This window comes from Cinclus cinclus, chromosome 1 (genome assembly GCF_963662255.1).
Source record: "Cinclus cinclus chromosome 1, bCinCin1.1, whole genome shotgun sequence".
NCBI classification, from domain to species: Eukaryota; Metazoa; Chordata; class Aves; order Passeriformes; family Cinclidae; genus Cinclus; species Cinclus cinclus.
In genome coordinates this window covers 23,133,692-23,143,580 of record NC_085046.1, presented here as the reverse complement: position 1 = coordinate 23,143,580, position 9,889 = coordinate 23,133,692, and the positions used below count along the sequence as shown (strand labels likewise).

General features: G+C 45.7%; 2 protein-coding genes across 3 annotated transcripts in view; both read left to right on the top strand.

The window, feature by feature from the left end:
* The first annotated feature begins 5,682 nt into the window (after positions 1-5,682).
* On the top strand, positions 5,683-9,105 carry LOC134048461 (uncharacterized). The gene is made up of 3 exons (XM_062500265.1): positions 5,683-5,820; positions 6,247-6,875; positions 8,910-9,105. The coding sequence occupies exons 1-3, from the start codon at positions 5,683-5,685 to the stop codon at positions 9,103-9,105; spliced, it is 963 nt and encodes a 320-aa protein (XP_062356249.1).
* CDK6 (cyclin dependent kinase 6) overlaps positions 9,097-9,889 on the top strand; it is a 121,227-nt gene continuing 120,434 nt past the window's right edge. For both annotated transcript variants that reach the window (XM_062494913.1, XM_062494903.1), the window contains exon 1: positions 9,097-9,391. In XM_062494913.1, coding sequence (XP_062350897.1) covers positions 9,159-9,391 — 233 coding nt within the window. In that variant the 5' untranslated portion in view covers positions 9,097-9,158. The remainder of the gene's footprint in view (positions 9,392-9,889) is intronic.

The following is a 9,889-nucleotide window of genomic DNA, read 5'->3' as shown; positions in this document are numbered from 1 at the left end:
CTACAAAATGGGACAATATAGATGGAATGCTGGGGTTCTGGGTGAACTGGCAATTTCCAAATCAAATTTACCTAATTTCCAAGTGCAACAAAGGCTTATTGGGTATCCACCACATAAACACCTTGTGGACTCTGGGGTAAGGTAGGTTCTTTCTGCAAGACAGAAGGAAGCCCACACTTGGAACATGCTTAAGAACCTGGTCTAGCATTATCTGCATTCAAAGTCTACTCCCTTTCTGTGAAACACTGACAGAAGAAAAATACATAAAATCTTGTTTTGCTCACTGTTACCAACAGATAAGACTAAGCTTATTTGGCACCAGATCAGCTAAGTAAAGTTCTGTTTTCTGTGACCAACTTTTGTGAACATAGCTACATTCTAAAGTAAGTCATATTCTGAGTCATTTTTTAAGATGTGAGTGACACAAAAGGTTTAGGATTATGGCATACAAATCAAATGGGGTGTTCATTGAAAGCTCCCACAGACAATATCAATTTTCCCATCAAAAACTCTGTCTCTGCTTCTTTTCTACACTGAATGGAAAACAGAGATTAAGAATAACCATTCTGCAAATGGCATGAAGAAAGCATGCAATGAGTATATAAACACAGATGTAAATACATTTACCTGAGCAGATGTAAAAGTCACTAAAACAAATAGAGCCAAAAGGAAGAGGGAAGAACATCACCCATGCCACCTCACTTCCATAAAGAAGTGTAGAATATAACACCAATGAGGAATGACTGCAAATTAGGAAAAACACTTGGAAGCAAATAAAACACAGGTATCTTCTTCACCATGTACTTCAATTGTTGGCTATTGCCAGCTTCAGGGTGGCTGATATTTCTGCCCCAATGAGCCCCCTTTCAAAAAATTTTAAACGTTGAGACCAAGACAGATACCCTTTCAGCTCTGGGCTGAAAGGAAGAGTGCCAGTGAGAGACCACAGATGGGAGATGGCATCAGCTCCTTGGGAGTTCCCCTTCATGCTTCATGCTGCAGGGTCCCAGGATGAACTGGCAGTGCCCCCATTTCAACAGACTCTGCTGGCTCGTTTCTCCACTGTCACTCCTGTTAGGGATTTGGATTACCTAGCAGCTTCCACAGTGGCATAGTTTGGCTGCCAGCCCTGTGGCATAAAACATGCCACCAGGACCCCACTGCGTTTGACACTGTCTGCAGTGTATATACTGTATCTACCTCTGTGCAAGGTCGTAGGATCAGGGCTGCAGATGAAGAACAATCTTCTTGCTGTACTCTTCCACTATTGTCCTGCAGTGTGATTTTCCGTGAATTGGTCCACTCCCCTGTCCTTCCATTTCCCTGACTCTGACTGCAAGCTGTGTGGTGCAGATTGCCTTTCAGTAAGAAGCTGCACAGCGTGGAGCCAGCCCAAGGCGGGACCCAGTTCTGAGCTAAAGCTTCAGGGAACAAGGCAAATACAGATAGCAAGCTGCTTTCTTCACAGCTGGTATATATTTTGCACTTGATAATCCACTGAACTATAATCCCCAAAAGTCACCTTTCTGAAGACAGTCAAGGAAATTCACTGGCGCTTGCCTTAAGAGCTGGATGGCAAAACACAGATGATGGATTCTCTCAGGTGCATTCCTAGGAGTATACAGAGACTATTGGAGCAAACAGGTTTATGTTAGTTGTAGGCGTGCTCTTCACATGGCAACTTGCTTGGCCACTCCTGCCACCAGTAATTACTAAAGCATATACAAACAAATATGGGGAAATATGTGTATGCTTAAACCCTGACATTATGTTATTGTTCTTTGTACTAAGAAACAATAGCCCCACAGTATACTTTATTGCTGTAAAAACAGAGATACATGATTTGTAAAACAAAACTATCTGCTATAAACAAAGGCTCTGATTGAAAGAAAAATAAACAAAACAATCATACTGTAATTGGCTTAGATGCCTTAATCAGTGCCAATTATGCTGCGCCTTCTACGTTTTACATAGATTAGACAGTACTTTCTCTCACTTGAATTAGTTAAAACATTGTGTGAATGTTAATGACTCATTTGTCTCTAAATATGTTAGTAAATATGTTAGAAATTTTATGTGTTCAGCTAAGAAGTTACATATGAAAAACATTTTGATATTTCACATTGGAATTAATTCTCAGTGTTCAGTTATATCATCTTTCTCATTATGCCGCAGCTTCACTAAAAGTAGCTTTAAAATACATAGTATATATTTATAATCCGTTTTCACACAGCTATAACAATGCTAATGACAGGTGAGAACAATTATTTCCCAAGTTTGGTATTAGATGTGATGTCTTAAATATCTTCTCAGGAATAATTTTCTGTGGAGTATAATTACTACTTTTTTGTTTAGAGAACCTATTTTGGTTTGCTAAAGGGAACTTATAAAAAGTCATAATTTATGCTAACATTTTAAAACAAATTCTAAATATTCAAATTCACAATAACTGACTGATGTATCTCTGCTACAACAGTAGTTGGTCTCTCATCAGTTCTAGTGTTTTCTTGAGGATAAATGCCTGGAACAACGGGTTAAACCTATTTTAGCTGTGAATGAAGATGCAAATTAATAAACAAAACCCGACAATAACTCCCTAAAAAAAGCAAACTATTCTCCAAAACCTTTATGAAAATCTGTTCTTTGAAAAGGAAGTTTCATGTTGTTCTACAGAACACTTCTTATAAGCTCAAACTGTGAATCCCCAGCAGAACTTCAGCTGTTCCAGAAATACAGATAAAATGCACAAAGCAAAACAATACATTGTGTCTCACCCTTTCTGAAAGTTTTGGTCTATTCATCACAATTCTTGGTATTGCCCACCACTACCAGCTTCTTTTAATCAACTGCTTTATACTCATTCTGGTAATTGCTTGTTATCCATTTCCACACCACTGGCTTATTCATTATTTTCAGCAAAACAGTACAGACCTAATTTTATGAAAGCAATTTGTATACAGCACATTACGTAATTTCTTTTTAATTTTAAGGGAATTTGATTGAAGTTTAATTCAAATTCAAATCATACATTAGAATTTTCCTTTTTAAATTCATTTCAGTATAAATTGTCTCTTTTGTCTCTTTCTTGATTTCTTTGAAATTATTGTAATTTAAAAATAAATTGGAATTAAAAATACTGAAATTGAAAAGTGTTGAAAAACATAATTTCACAAAGAAAAATTTGATGTAAAATCAGAAAACAGCGATGCAGAAAAAAAATTCTTCCTCTTCAATACACATTCCCAAATTTTTGTAATTCTAGAACAAAAAATACTTTAGAATTACATAAGTGTAGAAATAGCTGCAAATGGCAGTCATAATTCATTTCATAACAATATTTAATAAGCTTTTTAAAACATTAATTTCCAAAAATAGTTATAAATTTCTAAAAATTAAAATATTGTCAATTTTTAAAAGAAATAAGGGATTTCTTAATTTCAGTAAGAAAAAATTCCCATTGTTGATAAAAAGTACATTTATACTTACCTCTTCTAAATCAGAAATGTTAGAAGAAGCATATTGTTTTCACAAACACAAAAGATTAAAACTTCTTAAAGGCTGTTATGAAAATATCTATTATTCACAGTGTGCTTTTTCTGATTTATTACTATTCTAAAATGTATATTGTTTGAACCATCTCCTTGATTTTGAACTTTAAAACAAATGTAATAGAATTTATACTTTCAAAGAACTCTAAAAATTCAGATAAGTAATTTCATCCTCTACAACAAATTGTTTTTAATATCACATGTTTTAGTTGGTGTTTATAGTTTATAGTTATATCATGCTTGGAAATTTCTTCCTGAAATGATTTAACTTGTGAAAATTGAGAAAATTGGTTCAGGTAATTTTAGAGATTTGTATAGATTCTTTATACTTTGGAAGACAGAGTGGTTTGACTACTTCAGATGGGGAGGAAAAAAAATAGTCCCATCATTTATTTTTAAAGTTCCTCAAAAAAACTCTGAGGAGCATATAAAGCCACATTAACTATGTGGCACTTTTCCGTTATAAATTCATTCAGTTTGACAGCATGAGTATATAATCTCCCATGGCAATCTCTCATGACATCACCACACAGAAAGCTAGAACACTTTTAAAGGACAGAACAATTACATATGCTTCCCAAAAACATTGGGAGAATTTGGGATGAAAAGGTGATCTTGCATTGAACACTGTTTAGTAGAAGAATGATAAATCAGCACATTTGAGCACAGAGGTAAATGTCAGGGTACTGCAGAAATCTCTTTTCTATCTTCATCCTGAATGTGAGGCTGCATATTTCTCTGGCCAAAGGAGCCCGTGCCCCTCAGCCCCTCCTTGGGAACTTCACAGTTAACAGAGCCTGATGGGTGTTTAAAGATCCAGAGATCTTCAGAGGGAGGCAGCAACCAAGGCTTCACTTCTCCCGAGCAAAAGTGAAACCTATTGCATATGAAGTGAGACAATTAATGCTTTTTGGAACCTGGGGAGGGTTTTGTACTGAGCTTGTTACAGCTGCCAAAATATTAGGGAGAGGGAGAGAAAGGAAAGGAAAGGAAAGGAAAGGAAAGGAAAGGAAAGGAAAGGAAAGGAAAGGAAAGGAAAGGAAAGGAAAGGAAAGGAAAGGAAAGGAAAGGAAAGGAAAGGAAAGGAAAGGAAAGGAAAGGAAAGGAAAGGAAAGGAAAGGAAAGGAAAGGAAAGGAAAGGAAAGGAAAGGAAAGGAAAGGAAAGGTATGAATATTACAAAACAAAAAAATTGAGACAGTGTACCTTATAATGTGATGTGATTTTTCACATATTTTAAGAACAAATATTTGATCTGTGTATTTGAATCTGTGACACTTTCACATTTAAATATTATGGGGTTTGCTGTTAACTTCAGCATATTTTTCTGAAAAATCATGGACTTCAGAAGTTGATGAGGAATTTCTGTGATTTAAACTAAACTGTATTGTGAGTATAAATTAAGTTCTTGAAAAGCATGCATGATCTTCTGCAAAAACACACATACCACTGGCCTCTACTTGAAGGTGAGTGGTACCAGCTTCCTCTTTTCTCTGGAGGAAATCAGGGGTCTCCCTTCTGCCCTCAACCAGCTTCCCCTCGCTGGCCCTTTGGGTGCTGCTTCTAAACCTCTCAGAAATAGGAAGGGCATGTGGAATTGCTGGGATCAGCTTTGAAGTCAGTTTCTATTTAACCTATAGGATTATAGGACTTCATATATGCTGATTAGCACTGTGAGCCTAGATAATTATATGCTTCTTTCTGATATAAATTATTTTCATTTGTACAGTATTACATATATATTGTTATTCTAAATCAGTGTAGAGTGCCACATTCTAGGTATACAATTTTTGCAGTTATAAATCCACTTAGTTAAATTACACTTCTAAAAAAGGGGATTTGGGTCCACTTCTTCCCAGTTAAACTAGTGTTTGAGGTGGTTCAAGAGCTGGATCATAATCATCCTTGAGGTCCAGAAGATCATGTGCTAGAGAGTAGGGTACCAGCTGGGGGAACTGGGAACCAGGCCGTATGCTGTCTCCCCATGTAGACAGTTGATTGGTATTTGTTTTGTGATTATTTTTTCCCCGCAGTGAATTTCAGTATTTGCAGGAATTGGCTCCATACAGAATAATCTCTGCATCAGAAAACAGGATGCCTGTGCACCCTACTCCTCCACACTTGCTCCCCTGCCCCATGCACCTCCTGCATCTCCAGCAGCAATTCTGTCGGGGCAAAGACTTTGCTGTGATTGGGGGCTCTTCAGCAACGAACTTTCTTGATGCTTCCCGAAAGCATGCATTCATGGGCGCTTACTTCCTGCCGGGGCTGATTGTGAATGGAAAGCAGCAAATTATTAAAAAAAAAAAAAAAAAAAAAAAAAAAAAAAAAAAAAAGAGAGCGCACAATATTTCACGTTTTTCTGGAGGGAAAAAAAAATATATTTTACATGATTATGGGGGACGGGGGGCGTTGGGAAACCGAAACCCCAAAAGGGTTATTTCCCAGCGCCTCGCACGCTGAGCTCTAGGAATGAGTCAGGGCTCTCAGTGCTGCCGCAGCCGGCTGAGCCCGCGCCCGTGCAGCGCCGAGAGCGGCGGGGCCGGGCCGGGGCCGGGGCCGGGCCGGGCCGGGCCGGGCCCTGCCGGACCCCCCGGGGCGCTCGCCCCGGGCCATGCCTGGCCGCGGTGCTCGCGGCGACCCTTGCGGTATGCGGCTGCCTTTGGCAGGGGCACATGAAGGATTTCATTGAGTGTGAAGACAGAGAGCAGAGACAGAAAGCAGAAGGAGGCGGCTGCAGCCTTTGTAGTCGGGGAGGAATGCGGAAATGTTGAAGCACTATGTCAAACTTTTTTGAAACGGGGTCAAGTCACATTCAGCCAGCGTGGGAAAGCAAGGGAAAAAAAAAAAAAAGTTGAGGAGAGGGAAGAAAAAAAAAAAAAAAAAAAAGGCAGCAAGCTGCTGCTGCTCCCAGGCAGAACAGAGGCCGGGGGAGCGAGCGAGGAGCGGCAGCGCACCGCCGGGGCAGCGGCGGAGCGGCGGCGGCGCCGAGGGCCGGTGCCCGAGCCCCGCACCGCAGGCTGCGGCCGGCGGGGCTGCGATCGTGGCGCTGCAGCTCCCCGGGGGCCGCCGGCCGCGATTTTTATTTCGCGTTTTCCTTTTCCCCGGGCAGGGTGGGGGCGGGAGGAGCGGGCTGGGGGACGAGTGCGAGCTCCTTCTGCGCCAAGGTGCAGCCCGGCGGCGGCAGGAGGATGCGAGCCGAGGGCGGCCGAGCCGCGGATCAGCTACCTGTGTGGCCCGGGCGGCCGCTGCCGGGACCTGCCGGAGACATCGCCATGTGAAGGGGCAGACCCCGGGCCGGCTCTCCACCCCGCCTCGCTCAATGGGAGGTTTGTGTTAGAGAGGACTCACCCCCTCCCTCCCCCCCTTCCACCCCCCGGGGCTGAGGATTATTTGGGGAACTGGTGGCGGTGCAGGCGGCCGTGGCGCACACCAGGTAACGCGGGGCGCCCATGTGCTCCGCGCACCCGGCCCCGCGGCGTGGCCCACACGCCGCCCCCTCCCCGCCCGGCCCGGGAGCCCACACCGCGCACTCCCCCTCCCCGCGGGCGGCACCGCGGACGCGTCCCTTCGGCGGCCGGGCCGGAGCAGCGCGCCCCGCGGGTCGGTGCGGGGGCGCGGAGGGGCCCGCGGGGGAAGGGGTGCCCTCAGGGGGAGCCGCCGGGGGGGTCCCCTCGGCGTCCTGCCGAGCAGCGGAGCCGGGCCCCCCTCTCCGCCCCGTCCGCTGAGAGGAAGCGCGGGGACGCGGCTCCCCTCGCGTCCCCCGCTGCCGCCCCCCCGCCGCCTGCGGGGCGCCCGCGGAAGGGGAGCTCGGCGGCGCGGCGGGGGCAGCGGCAGCCGGGGGCTGCCCCGGTGCCCCTCCGTGCCCGGGGAGGGCGAGCACGGGTAAGTTTCCACGCGGCCGCGCCGGGGCAGAGGCCCGCCGGCCCCGCCGCCACGCACGCGCGGCACCGCTGCCCACCGCTCGGGGGCGCCCTGCCCGCGGCGCGGGGCGGGAGGGGCGCGGGCGGCCAGGGATACCCGCGCACCGGGATCGGGCAGGGATACCCGCGCACCGGGACCGGCCAGGGATACCCGCGCACCCTGATCGGGCAGGGATACCCCGCACACCCGACTCGGGCAGGGATCGCCCGCACAGCCGGCTCGGGGCCGGCCCCCGCGGTGGCCCGCGTTCGGTGTCGCCCAGTGGTGCTGCAGGCGGGGGACGCAGATCTGCCCTGTGGCTGAGGCGGTGCGGTGGCGCGGCATCTGTGCTGGGAATTGAAGCCGGCTCTGGCTGCAGCCGAGGAGAAGGGATGAGCAGTGGGGACAGGTTTTCTTCATATTGCGCTTTTCACCTCTAGCTGAGGTGTCAGATCAGTGTAAGTGTATAGAATAGCCCTGGCTCTTTGTGCTACTTTAGGGATCCCTGACTCACACATCTGGGACTCATTCGTCCTAGCACGGTAAAAATTTGGTGTAGGAGAGGGCTACAGTCCTGGAGGTCACTGTATCACTCTATTTAAAAGGGTCATGGGGAATGGAGGAATTGGTGTGAAGCTTTGTGAGGGAAGAGGATTTGCCCAGTCCTGCAGAAAGTGAATGAAACTGGATGGAAAATGAAGTGCTTCAGCTCTCCAGCTTCATGCACTCTGCAGCAGAGCATGCTATTCCTGAAGACATCTTTGACCATGCTGCTTTGTAAAGAGCTGCCAGTGACAGATGTAGCAGTATCCACAATCAACACCCTTGCTTGTTAAGAAGTTTTCTAAAGTGCCTATTTCTGAATCTACTTCAGCACAGAGTGCTTCATAACGTATTATTGTCATCTAAATATGCATTTATTTCGCCTTTCCACTGGCATATTGTTACTCATAATGTGATAATGATTTGTTCATGAAGGACTTAGCACTGGAGAGAGCAGACCAAGGCAGAAACCTCCAAATGCTATTTACAAGCAGCAGTAATATAGCGTAATACATACCCAGATTCCACCACACTCAATGAAGTAAACTTTTGAGTCCTGACGTAAGCTCTTGGGCATACACTTCCTCTCACACATGCCTAGTTAGCTCTGCCATCCCCATCACCCATGTGTCACAGGGTCATCATCTTTAGCCCATTCTCCGTGAAACCCCTTGGCATGCTGCTGCTCTGTAGCCAAGTGCTCTGCCTTCTCCGCAGACTGTGATAACTTTGTAGTGTATCAGGTACTTGGGGACGTTGATACATATGTCACCCTCATGGTTCACATCTTCCTTTCCACCAGGATTTTGCTTTGCGTGTCTATATTAGCTTAATTTTAGCAAGTTTTGAGCAATGCAAAGCCATGAAGTAAAGTAAAGTAAACTAAACTCACTTTTCTTGCTTGGTTTGTCCTCCAGATTTGTTTGGCTTTACACAGGCAATGCTCCCAAAGACTGTATGATAATTCCTGGTGGCCGAAAGAGGAGGCACATTGTGGCCAGTACAGAAAAGGAACAAGAACAGGAGGGCAAGAGCTTCCTACTGCCTCTCTGGCATAGGTATCAAGTGCCTGTCTGCACCCAAGCAAAGTACTGGTTTTCAGAAAGTGACTGAGACTGAGAGCCACCTTGAGGCACTTGGAGAGGGGGAAGAGGACTGGTGCCAACATGGATAAGGACAGCACAAACCTGGCTGACCAGCAGTATGAATGTGTGGCTGAGATTGGGGAAGGAGCCTACGGGAAGGTGTTCAAAGCCCGAGACTTGAAGAACGGAGGTCGCTTTGTTGCGCTGAAGCGGGTACGGGTGCAGACCAGCGAGGAGGGGATGCCACTGTCCACTATCCGAGAGGTGGCAGTTCTGAGGCACCTGGAGACATTTGAACACCCCAACGTGGTCAGGTGAGGAAGTGGGACCACTGTCTTGATCAGTGGGGTCCTGCGTTTAGTATATGAATTGGGTGAGCAAGAGTTTGGGGGGCATAAATAGAATGGACGCTAGTTCGGGTTTGTGGCTGAAGTGAGCACTAAACTGTGCATGAAGTGTGGTTTGAGGTTTCGACAGGCCATGGTGCTGCCTGCCAGACCTCACCTCATCCCTGTGCATTGCCTCCCACACACACAAACACCCATCTCCAGAGGCATAGGTGTGTGATTTAAGTGTTGGAATGGATGGGCAAGGAGCCACATATATATACTGTTTCCTCAAGCATGAGAGAAAATTTTAAAAACCCCAACCTCTCCCTGGTTTTGTCTGAACTATTAGTACTGCCAGCTGCAGCTGATTTTTAGCAGCTCTCTTCATTATAGAAACAAGAATGAGAGCAGTAGTGGAATGCACATTCTACCTTTTTAGATGCTTTTCTAGAGAGCTATAGATTATTGTATTAAAGAGAAGCA

Excerpts from the sequence above, each read along its gene's own strand:
- LOC134048461 (XM_062500265.1), top strand. The coding sequence starts at position 5,683 with ATGCACCTCCTGCATCTCCAGCAGCAATTCTGTCGGGGCAAAGACTTT. Across the intron at positions 5,821-6,246 it reads ACTTCCTGCCGGGGCTGATT|ACAGAGAGCAGAGACAGAAA; the intron begins GTGAATGGAAAG and ends TTGAGTGTGAAG. Across the intron at positions 6,876-8,909 it reads CCCGCCTCGCTCAATGGGAG|ATTTGTTTGGCTTTACACAG; the intron begins GTTTGTGTTAGA and ends TTTGTCCTCCAG.